A 21,777-nucleotide genomic window follows, 5' to 3' on the forward strand; every position below is an offset into this window, starting at 1 on the left:
CCAGGGAGAGAAATACCTGAGCACCTCCCTAGGTACCACCGAGCCCCTCATATCCATGGATAACTGGTTATTAACAGATGTGAGGAAGCTAATCGACTTGCTCTGAGCCCAGGGTTCCCCGGTAGTGAAAGAGGGGCTAAGAAGAACATAGAATACCTCGATAAATACCTACAGGGTACATAGTACATAGTTTCTACGGTGCAAGGGACAAGCAACGCGGGACGAAGGAGAGAGTCTACACCAAGGCATTGTTCTGACGCCCAAGCGGCACCCCCACGTTTCAGGAAATACAAACGATGGAATGAAAGAGGAAATAGAAAAAGAATAATCATGCATGGCAGAATGCCGAAGAATCAGGGACTTGAGCCACTCAGAACCTCGGGCTCATTTTCAACCCCACTGCATCAGTGTGTCTCGCTAAGAGTCACTGATACCGGCGGCCGTAGTGCGCGGATCCCCTCCGTCCCAGGTACCCAGTACTTCCCTACCCGACAATCATTTCCCGATGTCGGACATCTGCGGATGGCTACCAATTAGCCTTTTCCACCGCGACCTTTGCTTTTTGATTATTTTGCTTTCCCAGGGCCATGTGCGCGAGAACCTAGGTTGTGACTCGCAGCATGACTCCCTATTGCCACCGACGGGAAGGAGAGAAAGAGCGCGCGAGATCAAGCCAGTCTATAAAAGCGCGCGAAATTGCCAGGAAGCGGGCTCTCGTTTGGTGGAGACTGATTGATAAATGGAACCTTGGAATTAGTACGTCCATTAATCCTGCTACGCAGCGTGCACCGACGTACCCACTCGACGTTTTTTTTTTTTTTTTCTTTTATCTGATCCGCTTCCGTGATATTTCTTTTTGCTCGAGTGGGCCCCGAAACGTATCGTATGGCAAGTCAATTGTTCATTCGAAGTTCGCCTCAATCTAAGTCTGCCTAGACGCGAGTGTGTACATAACCCGGTGGTGCCTCCGTGCCCCAGCTCGTTTTTTACTTCCTGCACAGCTCGGTAGCCTCATTCGTTAGCGCGGGTGCTTCGGGTTCTTCTCCCTCTCATCCTACTCTTCTCTTGTTTGATTTTGTTGACCATGGAGCCCATCTCCCGGAAGCCCGAACTGGCCTCTCTCAACGACGTGGCACCGCGCGCGCAAGCTCCCTCGGGTCGCTCGGTGCTGCGTGCGACTCCGGCCGATGAAATGCACGATCTACTTTGCGTGGGCTTCGGACCAGCTTCCCTAGCCATCGGCATTGCACTGCACGATGCCATGGACCCGGCGCTAAACCGTACCACTCCCGGCACTCCCTTCAAGCCCAAGGTGTGCTTCCTCGAGCGCCAGAAGCAGTTTGCCTGGCACTCGGGTATGCTGGTCCCGGGCTCGCGCATGCAGATCTCCTTCATCAAGGACCTTGCCACCCTTCGTGATCCCCGCAGCAGCTTTACCTTCCTGAACTACCTGCACCACAAGAACCGCCTCATCCATTTCACCAACCTGGGAACCTTCCTACCCGCACGGATGGAGTTCGAGGACTATATGCGATGGTGTGCGCAGCGCTTTGACAACGTTGTCAACTATGGCGAGGAGGTGGTCGAAGTAATCCCAGGCAAATCCACCGACGGCGTGGTGGACTACTTTGTCGTACGCTCCCGAAACACGGAGACCGGGGAGCTCTCCTCACGAAGAGCCCGCAAGGTCGTCATAGCTCTGGGTGGCAAAGCCAAAATGCCCCCAGGCTTCCCTCAGGACACGCGCATTATGCACTCTTCCAAGTACTGCACCACCCTGCCGGCCGTGTTGAAGAACGAGTCGGAGGCCTACAATATCGCGGTCGTCGGTAGCGGCCAGAGTGCCGCCGAGATCTTCCACGACCTGCAACGGCGGTATCCAAACTCACGGACTACCCTGATCCTGCGGGATACGGCCCTACGGCCTAGTGATGATTCTCCATTGTACGTTGGGATCGGAATTGCCTGAGATGAATGGAGAAGGGGAGAATGACGACCAAAAAAGGCTAATTCAATTCATTGCTGCAGTGTCAACGAGATCTTCAACCCGGAGCGTGTGGATAAGTTCTTCAGCCTGGCGGCGGAGGAGCGCAACAAGCGTATTGCTACGGAAAAGGCCACCAACTACTCGGTGGTGCGGCTGGAGCTGATCGAGGAAATCTACAACACAATGTATCTGCAAAGGGTGCAGAACCCCGACGAGACACAATGGCAGCACCGTATCCTGCCAGAGCGCAACATCGGGCGCATCGAGCACCACAACCCGTCGAACCGGATGCGCGTCCACGTCAAGTCGACCAACAACGCCAGTGCCCAGGGTAAAGAGATGCTGGAGGTGGATGCACTGATGGTGGCCACGGGATACTTGCGAGACGCGCACGAGCAGCTGCTGGAACAGGTGCGCGGCCTGCGGCCTGCCGGTCAGGCCTCTTGGAATCCCGGTCGGGATTACCGCGTCACTCTGGACGGTGACAAGGTCAGCCCGCACGCGGGTATCTGGCTGCAGGGCTGTAACGAGAAGACTCATGGCCTCAGCGACAGTCTACTGTCCATCCTAGCCGTGCGTGGCGGCGAGATTGTCAACTCGGTCTTCGCGGATCAGCTATCGGGAACCTCAGTGCAGGACACCCGGCTGCGCGCCATGCTATAAAAGGGCGGAGGAACGTTTGCCGAAAACAAGAAAAGGGGGAGGGTCCCTTCTTCAACTCAAAAGAGCCCTGTTCCAGTAATTCTTTATTTTCCCGCATGCCCTCCTTCGTTCTTTTTCTATGATATTACATTTCTCTTTGATTATATTACCTGGTGCATTAGACTTTCATGACTCTCGGTTGTTGGGTTGGTTTTTATTAATTTAGATTGTCGATTTCATCAGGAATATCTAGGTGACAATGACCTTGCATAGCAATTGTTGCATCCTTCCAAGGTTCAGCCCTGGTTGGAGCTTGGTATTGTATTACTCCTTCACCTCGTAGCCGAGCCGCCTTTAGCCAAGTCTGGTGGACCCCCTATCATACACCAAGTCCCTTAGTGAGAAGCTGAGTAAATACCAATTTGGTAACCTATTCAGTCCCGAGGTCATTGTAATCGGGTCATGGCACCTTGAGCCAAGAAAACAGTGAGCCATCGAAAACCACACGAGACACGGGCTGTTGTAGTGGACTCATCCAGTATAGTATGTAACTATAGGTGTGCGTGTGTGTGTGTGTGTGTGTGTGTGTGTCGTAGCCCGTATAATAAGCGACGCGGTTCGTGCCAATCGGTGTTGCCAGCTTCCGTCCAGGACGAGAATCGAGAAACTCCGAGTCTGGCCATGTGGGCGATGAGACTCGAGCAGTAATGGCCATACGCGATATGTATGTACTCTGTGCGCTGCGAAAAGAAAAGTGGGCCTGCGTGGCGCCATCAGATAACTGGTGCCGAGTTTTTATCTGATCAGAATCATCCGATCCCGGCCGTACCTGTAGCTGTCGACGTCTCCTCTCGGTCGTTACAGTCTCTCGGTCTTGCTGTACACGTTACCCGTATTTTTTATAATATGCCAACGTACCCAGGTACTTCCTGTACTGTGTAGTGTCATCCGATTCGTTCCCCCTGTCGCTGTGGACCACACATCCCACCGTCAATCATTTGCCGTCTGCGTTACGATTTCCCACCCCCCTTCTCCTCGTCTATATAGATTAGTCTGTCTCATGGTATTACTTGTCCTCTTTAATTCCAGCTACCCAGGATCCGCCCTGCGCCCCGCCTCGAGCATTGCCTGTTGGATACGCCGTTGGATGCAGGGGTATGGCCCGTCTCCCCACCAGGATGTGCTGGTGTAAGCGTGGTGCCATGTTGCAATTCGGGACGCGCGCAGCTGGGCCTAGACGAAGTCCCACTGCGGCTGAGGCGAGATCACTTTTGGGCGTACATATAGCGAATGTCCACAACCTCTGGGGCCGGTCCGGACTGGCAGTTCTGCTCGGCAATATCGGATGCGCCTCGGCCTCGGGCAACCCAAAATGGTTTGAACCGGGGAATGAACCATTTCCCTTCATCACTCTCCGTAAACGGGGACCTCATTCCTATGATCCCCTTCCATTCCTTTAGGCTCCCGGGTGTTCTGGGCCCAGCTCCGATCAGTGGGCCATTGATTCGCTGGGTGCGTAATGTCGACGGGTCGGAGCTGACAGTAGAATGAAGCAGCGTGCCAGAAACCTTGCAGATTTGCGCAATTATCGTGAAGCATTGTGCCTAGTTTAACTGAAGTGCTGTCTGATCACTGTGACTTCTGTGGGGAGATCAGGCTCGAGCAAAGATACGCTATGTAGTAGGATCAGAGTAGGAGTTTCGTGAAGAATTGGTCATTATCTAGCGTCCACTGTACAAGTTCTAGATGCGACAATAGGAAGATGAACAAATGTAGAACCAGGAGAGGAACAACATGCCACGCAAATGCAGCACAGACGCTGCAGTCGTACACGAGGCCCAAAACCAAAGCGGGATTATAGCGGTCATCAATGCAAACTCTGTTAACACCAGCGCAAAGAGAAGAAAAAAGAAATGAGTCTTTCGGGCTCAAACCATATGTTCGGGATCCTCATCTGCCACACTGCGGTAAGCGGGCCCGTTGTTGCCCCGGCTTCCCATGTGCATGCGCAGCGGGGTTTCGTACATGTCATGATAGTTCACCACCTCTCCTCCCAGCATCGCAGACCCAGACTCCCGCTTACCAAAGAACGGTGCTGTATCACACCAGAAGTCACGGCAGTTGATCACGACGCCTCGAGAAAAGGGATTGCGGGGTCGTGCAGCACGAGGGCCGTCACGCAGCCCATCTTTGGCGGTAGCAAAAAAAGTATCAATGCCCAGCAGAGATGACCACTGAGACAGACAGCCGTGATGCCGACGAGGTCCATGGGAGTGTGCCAGGGCGGGGTTCGGGCCTTGTCCAGAGGCAGAAAGGCCAGCAGTGTCCATGGAGGTTGTTCCCGCTGTCATTGCAGAGGCGAAGGCTTGGGAGCTAGGATACGACCGATCGATCGAGTGGCCGCGCATGTTCTCATATGTCGTCTGGTTGCGGGAGACCTGGACAAGCTGGACAGCACACAGCATCGTGACCCAGACCAGCTGAAGAATAATCCAGACGTCAAGGACCAGGGTAAAGGTGTCTCGGGTGACATAGTCACACAAGGTATCATTAATGATGTTGCATTTAGCACCTGCGGGGGGTGGCAAAGCATTGATGTCTGGATCAAATTAACCAACTAGGTTCTTTTCTCAAGACCAAATTCGAGATACTCACAGTCAATAGTCAGCTGCACAAACAGGATAATGCCAATCTCAAGGCAAACAATGTAAAGCACGAAATGGCGGAGGTTGTTTGCTCCGACACAGTTATCAATCCATGGGCAGTGGCTTGCAGAGGGTCAGTGGGTCAGTCTATTAGAAAGCAGAGAGGAACATACTGGTCATGTTTTGCAACACAGCGGCCACAACGTCGGCAGTGTCTACTACGAAGTGGTTTCCTCGACATGCAGGGAACACAGAAGTTCTCCTCATCGAACTTCCACAGCTCAAAAAGGTGTTTGACTATCTCCCGCTGTTGGTTTCGACTGCTGATCTTTGGAACATAGCCCGGGTCCTCGATCATAGCCATGATGTAGAACCACGACGTCAGACAGTAGAAGACGGCGAACAAGAGATTCAAGATGGGTGATGAAGAATAGGTTGCTGAATTCATCAGTGAAACTGGCGAATTAGCTTCGGTTTCGACACTTACCTGGCAACACTTGAAAGACGTAACGGAAGCCAACCCAAAACAAGGAGCCTGCAAACACACCAGCCAGATACGGCTGCCATTCATTAGCATTCATCGGTTCCTTATACAATGGTCACATGTGGTCAAGACATACCGTTTTCTGTAAGATACGATATTCTGATGGCCCACGGTTTGCCAGTTGCTGCGCGGCCCATTGCATACCGAACAAGGTCGCCAGTGTGAGGGGAACACCAAGAAAGATCGGTAGGTAGCTCACCATCCAAATAGCAATCAGGATGGTCAAGAACGGCCAGAGGAAGAAAAACTTGGCCATGGCACTCTTATTGCGAACGTACTGCGACAAGCCCATGGGCACCACCTTCTGGCTCCCATCGGCCCCGTAGCCACGCTCATTGAGAGCGCGGTTCCAGATTCGCAGCGTGTTCATTTCCTGCGCTACCGTCATCGGGGACTTGCCATCTCTGGTCTTGGAGAATCGGTCCGCGCCATATTCCAACAACTTCAGAACGCAGGGTAAGGAACCCTTCACCAACGCCCAGTGGAGTGGCGTCAATCCACCCTCATCCACTGCATTAGCATTGGCACCCCATCGCAAGAATAGGTCCACACAGGCCGGATAACCCTTGTACGCAGCCCACATTAATCCGGTATGACCTTGCTGATCGACCACATCGACCGGGATCTCCTGATGAAGCAGCAACACAAGAAGAAAAGCATTTCCATCGATTGTTGCCAGATGGAGGATGTTGTACCCTTGCACGTCGGTCAAAAGTGGATCCGCTCCATGCTGAAGCAACAGATTTACGATATAGTAGTGACACCGCTGCGCCGCCCACATGGCCGGCGTGGCCACCGACTCTCCACCTTTGGCGTTTACGTCGGCCCCAGAGTCGAGCAGGAACTTGCACATCGCATACTGGTTGTTGATTGCTGCCCACTATCGAGAAAATAATTTTGTTAGATAACTGGCCATTGTCCAGTCCGCAAAGTGAACAACAAGGTAACGGGGGGACAAACATGAAGCGGAGTGATCCCTTCCTCGTCACTGTGATTTGCGGTCAATTTCTTGACGGCAAACAGATTCTGCATCGCACCAATCTCTCCAATTCGAGCCAGCTGCATGATGTCTTCCCCAGCGGAATCGAGCCTTTGGGCGCCTCGGACCGCATGGCCTTGAGTTCGACATCGGCATTTGGGGTGATGGAACCACCTTTGCTCTTGGACGTGGATGAAGAACCGGAGTTCTGGCTCGAGGGACTGGTGCCCGTAGTGTCTAGCGGAGAAGCCTTGGAGGACATGACTGTCGTAAAGGGAAGGGTGTTCGGGGACTGGCCGTCGAACGGGGGATTAAAGGAGTCGATCGGTTCCGGGAACTGTTTCGAGGACGACGATCACTCAGAGAGCATCGCGTATCTTGTCAATCACGCGTCTTCAGAAAACCTCGTGAAAACGAGTTGGAGATCTTCAGGCAAGCGGCCCAGGGCGAATCGGGGCTGGATGCGGAGGCAAAAGGGCGGACTTTTTTTCGGGGAAATCCTTTTGGCGCCGACGCTAAGACTCCAATACTGGTGCACTCTCCCTTGCGATGAAACCAAGCAAAACCAACGAGACTCAGACAACGGCAAAATTCTACCTTTCGTATTTTAGAGTCTACAGCCAAAACAAAAAGACAGTGGTGCCCTCGTGCTTTCCCGTGACGCACCCTGTCCACTCCAGGTCGTATGGCTGATTACTCAGCCACATAGGCAGCCACATTTCCTGCCCAGCCGGACTTTGACACAGCTCACTGACACGTATAACTACAAAAAGATGAATTTCAAGACAGACTGGACCATGAAGCCGGAAACTACCCGCCTGTGTCATTAGACGAATTCGCAACCCGTGTGAACTGCAATCGCGCTTCGTCCATCAACACCTCCGCATCTACACGCAGCTCAAAATTCGCCAGAAAGCAAAAGCTGATCTCCAACTTCGAGAGCTCTTGTTCGCTGACTCCGCCGACTTTAGCCACTCGACTGTGCGGGTAGCTCAGGTCCTCCAGGGCCTTGGTAGCCACCGAAAGGCCTGCGAGGACAAGCCGGTGCATGTTCTTCGGTGTCACTCGCAAGACTTTCTCCACCAGAGTCATCCTGGTTATATAGAAGCTCGTGGCGAGATATACGGCGGTGGACGAGGGACAGTATCGATGCAGTCGCTGCAGGTAATCCCTCAGTGGGATCGGGGGTACCTTCTTGGAGAGGAACTTTCGAGAGAGCATTACCAATTGGAATGCTTCTTCTTTGCCCATGTCTCCATCCTCTGCCTCCCCGCAATGTAGACCCACAGATTTGATCGAACACTCCTCGTCCGTTGGTGTTTCGCTTCCTATCGATGTGGAAGGCGAGTGATAGGAGGCAGTAGAGGGTGGTGTCTCTGCAGCAAAAGCATTCAGCTTTTCGATATTATTGCAGAGCAGTTGTAGGGAGACATCCGGTGAGATATCAAAGACATCCGTGGCACAATGCACCAGCGGCTGAGATGCTGCCGACTTGCCTTGGTTAACGGATGAGTCCAACTTGAGAAAGGGTCGCGGGGACTGCGCGCTTTTCGAAGCGCATTCAATTTGCGTCATGACTGCGGCCATTCTAGCCCAGACTATTGGCGGGCGTAGAAATGAGCCAACGGGGCTGTGGAATAAGGGAAAGCACCCACAAGTCTAGATGTGGATGATGGTTTCCCTGATAGATACCTCATTTTATGGCAAAGACAAAGTCGCCGAAGCTCTGGTGCGTGGCGATCTGAGATCACGGCATCGGGAAGAGGAAGAAATGGAGGAACGCTTAGTGTGGCGCAGCTGCAAGTCATTCAAATCGGCAAATCAGACCGGATGAACGAGAGAAATAAGCCACCGACGATGCAATCGATCGAGAATCTGTGGCAGGCAGTTGCCTGGTTGTGTTAGCCCACGCCCAACCCCCCCCCCCATTCCAGATCTGTCGCGGCGCTCACGGTAAAACCACTCAAGGCAAAATCAATACAGCAATGCGTAGGCTCATTGTTATTGGGTGAAGGTAAAGGTGACCCTGAGAAGATGAAAATTGCAGCGGCCGACAAGTCTCGGAGATCAAAGAGAAGCAAAGGGGCGAAAGATAAGGTGTTTCGGTCGACCCGCTTCTTACTTGATTGGGGGACGCGCATTCCCCACCGGTGGCAATGAATGACTGGAATCATGTTGAACAGGGCCAACCCATGTCCATTCATGTAGTACCTATTATACGATCTACGAGGACGTCTGAAAATATACAGCGGAATCTGAGTATTTGCAATCTCTAGCACAGTGGCATTACTGAATAACGACTTCGTCGATGCCAATGTTTTACTCCCCAACGCCCCTCTCATTCCACCGACATCATTTGACACATCTGGAGAATCAAAGCATTCCCGCCAAAAACCAGGGCAAACCTGTGACACAAACTTCTCTCAGCGCTCCACACTGACCTGGTCACCAAATTTAGCAGCAATGGCCAGGGATGTCTCCGTCGTAGTTCACTCACCAGGTAGGCGGGAGGTAGGAGGCTCTGCAAAGTGTACAGCTCGATGATGCTCTCGAATATGGTTCTGAGTGCGGTATTGGGCACGATGAAGTGCACGATTGGCGGATGCTGACAACCACGACCTTCCGTCGTGGATAGCTTGGGGCTTCCGTTCTTCAACATGCCTGCGAGGATATATTTCTTCGAGCGCTACGCCTATCGGGATTTGGCGCCCAAACGGCCGCGGGCTACGAGAAATAATCCTGCTCGGCCTAGGGTCATTCGGTGCATGCAAGCCACCTGACTGTGCTGTAGAACGGTTACGCGAGCTTTTCCTTTGTTTCTCCCAATCCCTCATTGCTGGCTGTCTTAGCGTATAATCTGGCCGTTCTGGAGTTCGGGGCATGGCATTATGCTGAGAGTTCCTGGTCCTTTTTTCATCTCGCTGTCGGTCTCTATATTCGAAGGCCTGTCTCGGAGTGCTGGGCCAGTGTGTCTCTTGTACTCGGATTGGGGATATGCGCCGTCCTGGTCGAAGAGGCTCCCGCTCAGAAACAGGTGTTCGCTCCCGAGCAGTCCGATGGCTCTGGGCTCGGTGTTTCCGCATGTTCGCCGACAGAGTATCGCGGTGATTATAGAGCCTGGGATGCTCAGATCTCAATAGCGGGTCTATGATCCGCGGTCCATGACGAGATCGGTGGACAGGAGATAGTCGGCGGGGCTCCTCTGGTACCGACTCACTCGATGCATCGCCAGCATAGCGTCGGTAGAGCTGCTTGCGAACAGGCTCTTTGCCTCTTTTAACATGTGGGGAATTTCCACCCCTCTGGAGATCCAGTAAGTGCAAAGAAAAGAGTGATGAGAGCCAGGGCATGCGTTGTGATGCCGTTCCACTCCTCCTAGGTTTGCTAATTGCCTCAAGACGGGGTACTCCTCGACGTTGCATAAAACCGAAAGAGGAGTCAGAGGCTTCCGATTCACGCAACCCGCGGAGCGATGGATTGGAATCCTTGTTCTTGACTTGAATCCGATACTTCCGGGTCGAAACCATGACGTAGAAATGTGAAGATGAATATGCTGCTGAAGGTTTCCAGGGGGGCCTTCGATATAGGCCACAGTGCAGTATATTCCTTGACTGCTGTGTAGGTCTTGACATCTGATGGGGTCATAGATATCATCGAAACAGGGCGAGACCTGAAAAATTGAGACAAATATATGAGCGAAGTGATGCCTTGATCAACAAAGACAGTTGACGAGGGCCTCGAGGGCACAAGGGCATGATAGAAAGGCGAAAGACTTGTCGTTTTGTCCTCGTTTGAGAGCAGCACCGAAAGAAACAATGGGGTGGAGAACAGACATGTGGTGACAGTCATAGGCTCAACGCGGGTGATTCCTCAGATCGTCGAAGAATTTCAGTTCATTGTTCATGTCTCGCGGCACAAAGCACAAAGCATAGCCAATATTGCACTTTCTTTGCTGAGTTTGTCCTAAAGAACAAAGAGCTGCGGCAGGGGCCACCCATTATGTATGAATGCCATCGAAACGCACAAAGAGTCATAGGTGTTGAACAACAAAAAGGCAACTGTTAGAGCCTGAGCCCACGATGGTGTGGTTGTGGCTGATACATGCTTCGGTCACAGGGGCGCAGTCCAAGTCAGCAGGGGAAGCACAGGTGACGAAGTTACCTCCCGAAACTCTTAAGATCTTAAGAGTACCTTATTATGATGTTGTTATATTTCTCAGAGTTAAGAGTTGGTCCTAAACCGTCCGCCTGGCGCCGGGAATGCGACCATGAAGACCCGGGATTGGCTTTCTCACACGTGAGTGGTGCGGCTCTTAAGTGAACAAAGACACACCAAATATGCCAGGTGCAGGGTTTAGTGCCGTGGATAGAGTGCGAAAGGTGTTGAGGAAATGGTGTAGTTCCGGATTCCATGCCGCCGCGTGTCTATCATCACGCCCAACAGATCCACTTCGACTCTGCCGACGATTCTTCGGGTCTTTTGGATGCCCAAGAGACATCCTTTGCGTCACCCTTCGACACTGCCGAATGAGAATGCATTTAGCTGTTGGTTAGATTGGGTGGACTGCCGCGCCAACTGCAACAATAGGCTAGGATGCTACGAAAAAGAACTGCGGGGCGTGCAAGCGCCGTGCCAGGCTCATCCCGGTTCAAGTAATGACCGCCTCATTCAGCCGCCATGCCGTCTCGGCATGGCTGTGCCATTCACATTTTAGCCCCATCGCTCGAGGAGCCTGTCCTGGGTTTGGTTGCGTCGGTGCAAAACCTCAAGGTCCAACCCCTGCACCCCTTTCTGAAGTGAGGCGAGTTCGGCTTCCAGGCTCAACAATGCTTCTTCTTGACCAGAATCGCGTAGTGAGGTTTCGAAATTGGAATTGGCCAGCAATGAGGACGCAAGAAGACTGGATGTGTTGTCTGAGGGTGTGAGATGGGCCGTAATCGGCGAGTCCGCGACAGCCCCGAGATTGACGAGTGCCTCGACCATGTACGCCCGTTTCTCATGGAGTTCATGAGCACCGCCATCCTCCGCACGGGGCCGAAGCACTGACCCAGATGATAACCCTATGCGTCGCAGGAGGTTCTCTAAAATGGGCTGTTCGGGGATCGAATCGGGATGCCTTGTAGCCGCCAGGAAAACACCGGCTTGCAGTGAGCGTCGTCTCAGAGATTCCCGCCGGGAAGGCGGCTGAGCTACAAGCTGACTGGTCACCTCGTTCTGATACAGTATCGCAAACTGTTCCATAAGCTCACACGAAGACTCCCGATCAGCGATCTGACTCTTGAATGCCCGCTTAGAAAGAGTCATGCCTATTAAGATATCGAGCATCTATTAAGAGTTAACCAACCATTTCCAGAAATGGCTTTTAGCAAGAAAGAAATCCCACCTGTTCCATCTTCTGCTGCGATGCTGCGTGAAGTTGATTGTGTTCATTGTGGATCTCGCGTAGGATGGGCTCATGAAATCGTTGCTTAGTGGTCATTTCCGCCAGGATCTCAATTTCCGAGTAGAGAGACCCCAGTTCCTCTTCCAGTGCTGTAATTGACACATTCATGGTGGTCAGGTTATGAGGAGCTGGGCTGCTCTCTTGGACGGCTTCGAGATATAATCGATCAAGCCGATAGTGAATTTCTTCTGAAGTGTGGTCCGCAAGCATGGCACTGAGGTGTGCCGCTCGTTTTACAGTGGAAGCATTGTTTCCAGTCGACTTAATCCCAGCCGCGGATTCCTCCAGGCTGGCGAGGGTCTTGTCATCCTGCTTTAGTCTTGTGGACAGCAGCGACAGAATTCGCCTGTTCTCTGCTCCCGTCTGATCCGTGGCAGTCCTGAAGCTAGCCTCCAGTTCATCTGAAAGCTCATTGGCCTGCATTTGCTCAGCTTCGTGCCCGTCTGGTACACTTCAGAAAGCGTTGTATTACCGTAACAGTTGTGTTTTGTCTCTCCGCTTCATGCTTCTTCCGCAGCCGCGCGATATCCCGAGTTCGGTCTTGATCCAAGCTCTCCTGTCGACGCAGATGACTTCTTATTTTCTCACATTGAGCTGACAATGTTTGGGTCTGTTTTTTGACGGCTGCTGTCGACGTCTCGAGGGCCGCGATCGCGGTTCGAATATCGTCTTCGAGAAAGGGTCGTGTCGCACCGAGGTCGGGATCGAGAAGAATGGCTTGAAGGGCGCCGGAGCTTTCGAGCTTGGTGTATCTGGTTCATATTATCAGCGGTCGTATGCACCGCGCGATTCTCACTCTGGGGAACTTACAGTGTCAGTTCTTCCCGGGAGAGCAGAGTGTCAGATTCCAAATGTTTCGACACCCATTCCGCTGTACTCTGGCCTGTGCTGGGGTCATCCAAGGCAGATTCAATGGCATCGACTTTGACAAGTATGTCTCGTTCCTTAAGGCTCGAAACAATTCGATCTGTCAGGGTGCTGTTGGCGAACATTCTGGGTGGTTATGTTGGCGGGGCCCCGAGTTTAGGATGCACGAAGAGCTCGGTCGCCCGGCTTATGGCTGGTGACTGGGAAGTTGCAGATCAGAGCAGCTATAAAACAATTAGTTTCTTTGGGGCCTTGCTTGTCGGTCGCTTGATGTCAGTGGCTGCTTGGTAGTTACCTAGTTACAATCTAGTGTATTCTCCTCCGCGGAGTCTAGCGGTGTATGTACCACGTGATGATAAGCACATTTCCCTATGTGGAAGAATAATCACATACGAACCTTCCAAGGTTGGAACCTTGGAACCTTGGAAGCATGGGACGTTACTAAATGAACACCCCCCTATCTATATTAACATCCCCTCTTTTTGCTTCGATAGGCATGGCAATATTTGTTTGGTGGTACCTGAAGTCTCTGTAAAATTGAGAATATTAGTATACACTCTTCTCCATTTCTAAGGAGTTTGCGGGAACTTACTTAGATGTACTATTAGGTAGTACATGTTTCATGCTGCTAACAAAGTAGCATATTATATAGCACCGTGGATAGTGACATTTCACTGCACCTGTATATAACGTTATGAAACGGGCTAGTAGTTACATATACCACACTATATAATAGTAAGAATGATGTCCATTTGGTAACCCCCGAAGCATCGACAGGCAGGCATGGTACAAAGGCAGATTGGAGATATTAATTGAATTAGGGGGTGGAGTCACAATAATATAAAAATGTACATTCCCGACGTCCTCTTCAGGATTGGTTGGTCGAAGTGACGTCAACACCTGGGTAGTACCAGGTCGTGACAGCGATAATCACGTAGACAAGGACACATAAAGCACCTTCCAGATAGTTGGACTTGCCATCGCGTAGGAAGTTCCCAACGACCAAGATCGATAGTACGAGAAGAACGACCATGAAGATCTCGAAATTCAGGGTCATATCCTTGCCTAGCCCCCAACCTACAATGACAGCAAGGGGAGCGTTCAGGAGCGCCGTCTGGATGGAGGGACCCAGGCAATGAAAGAGCGCGAAGTTTATCTGGTTGTCCCAGGCTTCGTCCACCGCGGTCAGATGCTCTGCGGCTTTTTCGACCAAGGGGACGAGAATCAAGCCCATGAAATTGTCGGAGACACCGCGGGCCACAATGTGCTCGATCTCTTGCACCAAAAAGACGGCGGACATGCAAACGCAGGTGAGAGATATTGCAATGGCCACCAAACATTCTAGAAACGTGAGTTTCGCTCTCGACAATTCTTCGTCTCTATCTTCATCGTGGGCCTCGTCCTTCTCCAGGATATCATCGAAGATTGTGTTATGGCTATGCAAGTTGAAAACAAGATACCTGTTGTCACGAGTTGTCAGCATACTCTATTGCCACCCGTGGACGAGCCATGATCAGCTTTGACACTCACGCCAGGAAAGCGACCAGCAGAATGACCGCGGTGGCACGACTAATTTTAAGCGCATAGTCTTCGAGCATTGGATGAGTGAACTTCTCGTTGATGGCTGATTTCAGTGCGGAGTAGAAGGCACTTGGAATCAGCAGACCAAAGCCTGCGACCAGCAGCAAACCCGTTCCCAGTTCGCTGACAGCCTCATGGAACACTTGCTCTTCCCGTCCCAGACCTCCGAAAAAGAAACAGGTTCCCAGACACAGAAGTAAGTTCGCCAAAATCGACCCTAGTATCGCGGCCTGGATAAGAGGAATGAGGTCGGTTTCGCCTTTGCCGTCGTTGTGGAGCAAGACCATGAAGAGAACCAACTCTACCACGGAACTCAGTGTCGTCTCCAGCAAAATACCGAGCATTTTAGGTAATTTTTTGGCCAGCTCTCCACCTGCAAATCCAAGCACATTTGCGGACGGCACCATGGCAATGTAATTGAGGGTGAAGACCCAGACATGGAGATCAGGGCGAGCGAAGTGCATGACTATGGCAGCTGGGACGAAGGGCCAAAGAATATTCACCATCATCGAGAGCGTACAGACACTCTTGAAGATCACACGGATGAAATGGACTGGGTGAATGCCCGTCCGGCCACTCTCTCCGGCGCTGTTAACCCTGAAGAGTCCCAGCACATAGCGACTAGGGCGATCTTCCCCGTGAGTCGGAAAAATCGGGTTATGCTGGGCTTCCTTCTCCTGTGACGCCATCGCCTGAGCCCCGTCTGTACGAAACCGTAATTCCTGAGATGTGAAAGATCGAATGGAGCCCATAATGAGGCTAGAAAGCCGAGAGTCTTTCGTACACAGAGGAAACCCAACTGACGCCCGGGACAGCACCCCGGAGGAACCCAAAATGTCACCAGAAAAAGTGGCTCGCAGCAGGACAAATAGACCCAGGCCTGCTGGAGAATTGAAGGGGGTCGTGGAGTGCAGCAAAGGAAATGAGAGACGACAGACGTCCCCCCAGCCGCGGACGTGCAAGTATACATGTATGTATAGGCGACCGGAGGGAAATAATAAACAGCCTCCACTACAAAATGTGCTGGCAACTCGACGCAGCCAATCACGCCCGGCCATAAACCAAACCGATGGAGCAGAAGGGCTTGGCGACGCCACGTCCGCGATCCATGATGCTGCGAGGCGGTCGTGCAGCCTTGTTTTCTGCATCTGAGCCGAGGGTAGTCTGGAGGGAATTTAGTGGACCGTAGGCGAGAGATAGCCAGCCACAAGGTGCGCATGCACAAATGAACCATCGACAAATTCAACAATTTCCATGTTGACTGGAAGCCAAGGAGCTGCAACTCGGTTTCCTCATCCTTTCAGGGGGGCGAAACACCATCGATTGTGGAGTAATTCCATATACCGCTGCTCAGCCACAGACTTGGCTTATGTAGAATAGGAGAGATCGTCGTAGCCGAGCGACTGTCAAACTGGAAAAGTCGCGGTACATGTAATAGGATATAAACGGAAGGGTGTCCGCGCTGCGCCAGAGTCATGGCACACAAGTCGCCACTCATGCCCAAGAAATCACGACTCTCACTGAGTTATATGTCGAAACATGCCGAAGGCTGATCCAGGAAGACTCGCCAAGGCCGCCAGGTGGAATCCGGGATTCTCAGTCCGCTCGGTAAACAACGTTCAGTTTCTCGATCGCGAACACAAGACGAGTACGATCTCAATCGGTCGGTCTCAATCGCAGCTCAATCTGACCAAAGATCGAGAACATTTGTTCTTGCGGGGTTGAGATTGATCTTTTGAGCTGGCGTCCCTCCCGCGGTCCGGCTATCGTCGGGTCGGGGCGGGGCGATGCGACACTTGAATGGCGAAATCTTCGTTCGCATCCTCGTCACCTCTATCAACCTCCCAACTCGACGTTGGGTGCTGAGCTGGTGAGCATGGCTTCCATTACCCATCCTGCGATCCCGCCAGTGGCGCTGGATACCATCACCCAGCACATTGGCAACACACCACTGGTGCGACTGAACCGGCTGCCCCGCTGTTTGGGAATCGATGCCACCGTCTACGCCAAACTGGAGTATTTCAATGCTGGTGGGAGTGTCAAGGACCGCATTGCTCTGCGCATGATCGAGGAGGCAGAAAGATCCGGTCGCATCAAGCCGGGGGATACGTTGATCGAGCCGACAAGTGGCAACACGTGAGTTTTCTCTCCTTCACATCGAACTGTAATACCTGGTGCTAACCCTTCTCGTCAGTGGTATTGGACTGGCGTTGGTTGGTGCCGTTAAGGGTAAGCTCGCTGCCCGCATCGGAATCAGCTTCGAAGGCGTGGTTCTAAATGGACTAACCTTGACATGCTCTGTATAGGCTACAAGACCATCATCACTCTCCCCGAGAAGATGTCGGCTGAGAAAGTTTCGGTTTTACGTGCCTTGAATGCCACCATCATTCGAACTCCCAACGAAGCCGCATACGATTCACCAGAATCCCACATCGGAGTGGCCAAGCGTCTACAAAAGGAATTGCCTAATGCCCACATCCTAGATCAGTACGGCAATGAGAACAACCCCCTGGCCCATGAGTTCGGGACGGCCGAAGAGATTTGGACTCAGACCAAGGGTGAAATCAAGGCTATTGTGGCTGGTGCAGGGACTGGTGGGACAATCACTGGTCTTGCTCGCGGCCTCAAGAAACACAATTCCAATGTCGAGGTGGTCGCTGCTGATCCCTTTGGGTCCATCCTGGCCCTACCTGCTGCGCTCAATGATGACCATGTCAATGAACCCTACAAGGTCGAAGGTATTGGCTATGATTTTATTCCTGATGTGCTGGATCAAAAGATCGTTGATCGGTGGTACAAAACTGGAGACAAGGAGTCGTTCCAATACTCACGGCGTCTGATTGCCGAGGAGGGTCTTCTTGTTGGTGGTAGTAGTGGAAGTGCCATCGCAGCTCTGGTGAAGGCCAACCAAGAGAAGAAGTTCGCGAAGGAAGATGTCGTGGTTGTTGTTCTTCCAGACAGCATTCGAAGCTACCTTACAAAGGTGCGATCTCAAACCTTTCCGATTGCCTGTCTAAAATAGGAAACATACTGACCTCTCTCAAGTTTGCCGATGATGACTGGCTTGCTGCAAACAATCTTCTACCATCACTTCCCACAGAGATATCCACTCAGCCACAGCAACCACCGCTTGCCACAGACCCCTTGGCAGATGCTAAGGTCAGCGCTCTTCGGTTAAAGCCCATTACCACGGTCACTGCTAGTTTCGCATGTGAAGCTGCCATTGAGATCATGCGTGACAAAGGTTTTGACCAGCTTCCTGTCCTCGCGCCCTCTGGCCGGAAACTCGTGGGAATCGTCACGCTCGGCAACGTTCTCAGCCGACTGACCCATGGACGCGCCACTGGCAAAACCCCAGTTTCTGAGGTAATGTTTGACTTCTCTCGGATTCCAGAAGTTGTGACCGATCCTCGAGACATGGGAGTTGCGGGTGCTCAGTCGAATGGTCAGTCCAGGGCCAGCACCTTGCGCGCCCGGCCCAAGCGTCGCCAGTTCATTGAGATCACTATGGACACCCCACTCAGCGTTCTGAACCGGTTTTTTGAATGGAATAGCGCCGCTGTGGTGACTGAGAAAGACGCGAGCGGTACCATGAAGCCGTTAGCCGTCGTGACCAAGGTGGACCTGCTGACTTGGATGCTCCACCACGGCAAGGCCAATGGCCCTTGAATCGTAATTTATGATTCCGGATACCTGCATTCCCAGAAGTACGTAGTCTCACAGGTGTAGTTTCAACATCCCTTGTCAGTTTGTGTTTTTCTTTTGGGATAGGCGTTTTCCTGTGTGGATTAGGACTATCCGATGGATTTTCAACACATCAAGTCCTGGATATCTTGAGCGTTGAAATATACTGCGTTTCGCGACGCATAATGGATCTCCATGCATTCCCACGGAACAATAGGAGGCCCTCTCCAATGCTGTTTTTGAAATACATAGTTACCTTTTTCTTCAGTCCAATATGATCTCAGTAATACACAGAACAATGTGTCTCGCTGCTTGCGACTTCCTCACACAAGTTCTGAAAAGACTGTTAACCATCTATCTTGTAAGAGCTTCTTTTGCCGATACACCGGCATTAGGCAACTAAAGGCGGTGGTAATTATATACACCTTCAATCCTGCACTACAAAGCCACTGACTCAAGGCTACAAGGTGATCAGGCCAGCCAGAATCAAGGCAACTGAAATCTTTTGCATGTCAGGCCATAAGACGTGCAAATCTGGGTGATGATCATACAGAAAGTGCCGGGCAGCACTTGCTACGCAGTGTTGTATCTCAGGGCTACTTTATTCGCAGGTTATTTCGGGCAGTCCGAATGTTGAGAATTTTGGAGACGCTCATGTCCCTGCGAAGCAGATCATAAGAAGCCCAGCTTGAATTATTTTTAATTTCCCCCTTCCTCTATTCACATTGATTCCAAGAATCGAAATGAAGGATTGAAAGCTGCCCAGGGCGAATGTCGCTTGCAATGTACACTGGCAGGCAGTCGGCAGATATACCCAGGCAATCAAGTTAGATCAAGAACATATCAACAAGAATATGCAGGCTCGTAAAAGCATGCCACATCGAACAAATAACAAGCGAGAACAGAGAAGTGTTCACAGACACATGCCGATCCACTCTTCCCAACGACGCACACCAGATCCAAATTCCTCCTGTTGGTCGTTTTTGATGGTACCACCAACCACATCAACTTTGATCCCCGTTTCCAGCTCAAGCAGTTTGAAGCTGAATATATCCTGTACATTGTCGTTTCCCAGGACATCTTCATCATCGTCTAACCCAGTTTCCTGGCTAGCATCCATCAAGCCCTTCGTCTTGGATTTCCGGACCAGATCAATCTCGGCCTCCAACTTCTCCCGCACTGAGCCTGGTGGCAATGCAGTGAACAGATCTTGCTTATTTGCCGCAACCATAACGGGCACCTCAGTTACTCGTTTTGTGGAGGATTTCCCCTTGCCCAGGGCGCGCTTCTGAAGAACCAAGAGGACATCATGCAGGTAAGTGGCGGCATCTCGCAGGGTCGTTTCATCCACCAGTGCTGCAGTATCCACCATGAAAATCACGCCACGGAGTTTGGTGTGGATGTCCTTCGCAAAAGCCATGGACTGGAGCTCCGAGATGCCTTGAGAGATGCGAAGCTTCCCATGGCCTGGGGTATCTTTCAGTCGGTACCTGATTGGGTTCCGGGAGGCTTCCTTCAATGATGGATCATTGATCGACCGGTAGCGATTGGAAGCCGTGGGGACGGTTGGAGGCAGACTAACGGACACCAGTGTCGATGTCTGGGAAGTGTGGGTAAGCTGTGACTTCTTGGAAGCCGGAGAGGACTTGGCTTCGAGCTGTAGAACATGGTAAGCCAAAGCATCAGCTGAGTATATGCATAAGACTTTCACGGACCAAAGTTGTGAGCGCAGTCTTTCCTGCACCGCTGGGGCCTAGAAGAAGAAAGTTGCTGGAGGGCGGCGAAGCCACCGAGCGGAAGAAGACAACGTGCAGAAGCACCGGCACGCCAAAAGTGAAGAGTACCGCGATTGCAATGGCAACCAGATTGCCATCGAAGAGCAGAGTGGCAATGCCCGTCACTGAATTCCAACCAGCCTGGCTTGACATGGTGGGGGGGATGGTCCAGGAGGGAGTTTGGAAAGAAACAAACTAGTTAGCTAGTCAGTGTCCAAATGTGGCCTGACCCCGATAGCACGGACCACTTTATATCTTATCTTAGTGCACATCATTGACATCTCAGGGCGTGGAATGAGACTCGACATACCAGGGCTGGCCCAAGGAAGGGAGAGTTCACGATTTACGTGTTTCTCTCCCTCCCTTGGCTTCGGGTCCCTTCTGGCTTCTTCAACCTCCCACCGAACCCAGCATGTTGCTCAATCGGCTGTTGTCCACTCTCTCTACCTTGTTGGCTGCTACTTCGGCCCAGACCATCAGTGGTTTCACCTTTGATGGGCGAGATGTCGTGAGTATGATTTGGGGATTTGAGGGAGCACTGCCTGCACGTTATGATTTCTGGCTCTGTGCTGGCGACGAAACTACCGGATTATATGTATGAGACTCGACCCTGTGTGAATATCTTTGGGCATGGAACTAACGGGGTGGAAAACAGGAGTCATTGGCACGAGTGATCACGGACGAGCATTTCACCCCCGGAGACTGGGTCTCGTTTCGAGTTGACCCAAGTATTGGCGGAAGCGATCCAAACGCATAGTATGCACCGATCCCCAGCAATGTCATTGACCAAGCTCACAATTGTTGATCTGCGTAACATCAGCTTCCTCAGGGTAATCCCTTCAAGTCCCAAAGACACACTTTCTGGATTCACCTCCCATTTCACCCTTGCCCACATGAAGGGCAGCTTCTCTGCGGAGATTTCAGAAGCAGTCAAGTCCATGCAACCTGTTGCGCTTCCGCAGGCTCTGGTCGATGATGCGCACTTGCTTGATCCAGCCGGTGCATCCCCAAGCTACAATTCAGGGGTCCACAGCAGCGATCTTCGAAATGAAGCGACAGATTCTGTATTCCAATCCCCGACCCCAACAGTTGCCAATGAACTGGATCGGAACGAATTAAGGAAACGACTGGGCGTAGATGCTCATAACATCCCGTACGGGGAGCAGACCGGCCTGACTAAATATGCCCCCATGCCCAAAAAGGCCGGGACCACTATTGCAGACAAGTCTCCCACCCCTCAATACCCGCCCTTTCCTTTCTCCATTGCCACCACCTACCTTGGACCTCCCACTGTCCAGTATACCGATACTGCTTATCTAACGTGGACGACCCATAGCATTGAAAACACGGTTTGTCTTCTACCATTCTTCATTCTGCCCGTTCTCCAGCTCAGACTGACATATAATTTGTGCCCCAGGCTGCCCCGGCTGCTGTACCAACACTGGACAAGAGGATGCAGATGTGGCTAGAGCGTTGGAAGGATTGATCAATGAATCCCGATACTACGTATCGGGGCTTCCTTGTGTCTGTCAATTCCTTGAACCTATCATTTCTATCTTGTCTAGTCGTTGGGAGAATACCACTGGAAGTCATTGTTGCATTAACTTTGCCTTCTCAATAGTTGCTCATT

General features: G+C 51.8%; 10 protein-coding genes across 10 annotated transcripts; 3 read left to right on the forward strand and 7 right to left on the reverse strand.

Moving 5' to 3' along the window:
* Positions 1-1,084: 1,084 nt before the first annotated feature.
* On the forward strand, positions 1,085-2,650 carry N7459_002106 (L-ornithine N(5)-monooxygenase; the record flags this gene model as incomplete). Its single annotated transcript, XM_056941291.1, has 2 exons — positions 1,085-1,944; positions 2,029-2,650. The coding sequence occupies 2 exons, from the start codon at positions 1,085-1,087 to the stop codon at positions 2,648-2,650; spliced, it is 1,482 nt and encodes a 493-aa protein (XP_056803146.1).
* Positions 2,651-4,557: 1,907 nt separating this feature from the next.
* N7459_002107 (ankyrin repeat domain-containing DHHC palmitoyltransferase family protein) lies at positions 4,558-7,087 on the reverse strand (the record flags this gene model as incomplete). The annotated part of the gene is made up of 6 exons (XM_056941292.1): positions 4,558-5,228; positions 5,285-5,397; positions 5,448-5,712; positions 5,762-5,834; positions 5,895-6,698; positions 6,779-7,087. Coding segments are annotated over 6 exons (2,235 nt in total), but the record flags the coding sequence as incomplete, so codon positions are not given.
* A 520-nt stretch (positions 7,088-7,607) lies between these two features.
* Positions 7,608-8,384, reverse strand: N7459_002108 (putative cyclin-dependent protein kinase complex component; the record flags this gene model as incomplete). Its single annotated transcript, XM_056941293.1, has 1 exon — positions 7,608-8,384. One exon carries the CDS (start codon positions 8,382-8,384, stop codon positions 7,608-7,610), a length of 777 nt encoding a protein of 258 aa, XP_056803148.1.
* An 836-nt stretch (positions 8,385-9,220) lies between these two features.
* On the reverse strand, positions 9,221-9,456 carry N7459_002109 (uncharacterized protein; the record flags this gene model as incomplete). The annotated part of the gene is made up of 2 exons (XM_056941294.1): positions 9,221-9,238; positions 9,295-9,456. 2 exons carry the CDS (start codon positions 9,454-9,456, stop codon positions 9,221-9,223), a joined length of 180 nt encoding a protein of 59 aa, XP_056803149.1.
* Positions 9,457-11,507: 2,051 nt separating this feature from the next.
* On the reverse strand, positions 11,508-13,232 carry N7459_002110 (uncharacterized protein; the record flags this gene model as incomplete). The annotated part of the gene is made up of 4 exons (XM_056941295.1): positions 11,508-12,122; positions 12,181-12,657; positions 12,713-12,992; positions 13,051-13,232. The coding sequence occupies 4 exons, from the start codon at positions 13,230-13,232 to the stop codon at positions 11,508-11,510; spliced, it is 1,554 nt and encodes a 517-aa protein (XP_056803150.1).
* Positions 13,233-13,975: 743 nt separating this feature from the next.
* On the reverse strand, positions 13,976-15,440 carry N7459_002111 (hydrogen/calcium exchanger domain-containing protein; the record flags this gene model as incomplete). Its single annotated transcript, XM_056941296.1, has 2 exons — positions 13,976-14,567; positions 14,638-15,440. The coding sequence occupies 2 exons, from the start codon at positions 15,438-15,440 to the stop codon at positions 13,976-13,978; spliced, it is 1,395 nt and encodes a 464-aa protein (XP_056803151.1).
* A 292-nt stretch (positions 15,441-15,732) lies between these two features.
* Positions 15,733-15,944, reverse strand: N7459_002112 (uncharacterized protein; the record flags this gene model as incomplete). The annotated part of the gene is made up of 2 exons (XM_056941297.1): positions 15,733-15,852; positions 15,873-15,944. The coding sequence occupies 2 exons, from the start codon at positions 15,942-15,944 to the stop codon at positions 15,733-15,735; spliced, it is 192 nt and encodes a 63-aa protein (XP_056803152.1).
* A 620-nt stretch (positions 15,945-16,564) lies between these two features.
* On the forward strand, positions 16,565-18,357 carry N7459_002113 (cystathionine beta-synthase CYS4; the record flags this gene model as incomplete). Its single annotated transcript, XM_056941298.1, has 4 exons — positions 16,565-16,824; positions 16,883-16,917; positions 16,995-17,671; positions 17,734-18,357. 4 exons carry the CDS (start codon positions 16,565-16,567, stop codon positions 18,355-18,357), a joined length of 1,596 nt encoding a protein of 531 aa, XP_056803153.1.
* Positions 18,358-19,285: 928 nt separating this feature from the next.
* Positions 19,286-20,300, reverse strand: N7459_002114 (signal recognition particle receptor subunit beta; the record flags this gene model as incomplete). Its single annotated transcript, XM_056941299.1, has 2 exons — positions 19,286-20,029; positions 20,088-20,300. The coding sequence occupies 2 exons, from the start codon at positions 20,298-20,300 to the stop codon at positions 19,286-19,288; spliced, it is 957 nt and encodes a 318-aa protein (XP_056803154.1).
* A 259-nt stretch (positions 20,301-20,559) lies between these two features.
* Positions 20,560-21,633, forward strand: N7459_002115 (putative beta-1,6-glucan biosynthesis protein (Knh1); the record flags this gene model as incomplete). The annotated part of the gene is made up of 4 exons (XM_056941300.1): positions 20,560-20,742; positions 20,803-20,903; positions 20,968-21,496; positions 21,565-21,633. The coding sequence occupies 4 exons, from the start codon at positions 20,560-20,562 to the stop codon at positions 21,631-21,633; spliced, it is 882 nt and encodes a 293-aa protein (XP_056803155.1).
* Between the last annotated feature and the right edge of the window lie 144 nt (positions 21,634-21,777).

This window comes from Penicillium hispanicum, assembly GCF_028827665.1.
Source record: "Penicillium hispanicum strain IBT 35686 chromosome Unknown utg000002l_segment0_segment0, whole genome shotgun sequence".
Classification (NCBI taxonomy): Eukaryota; Fungi; Ascomycota; class Eurotiomycetes; order Eurotiales; family Aspergillaceae; genus Penicillium; species Penicillium hispanicum.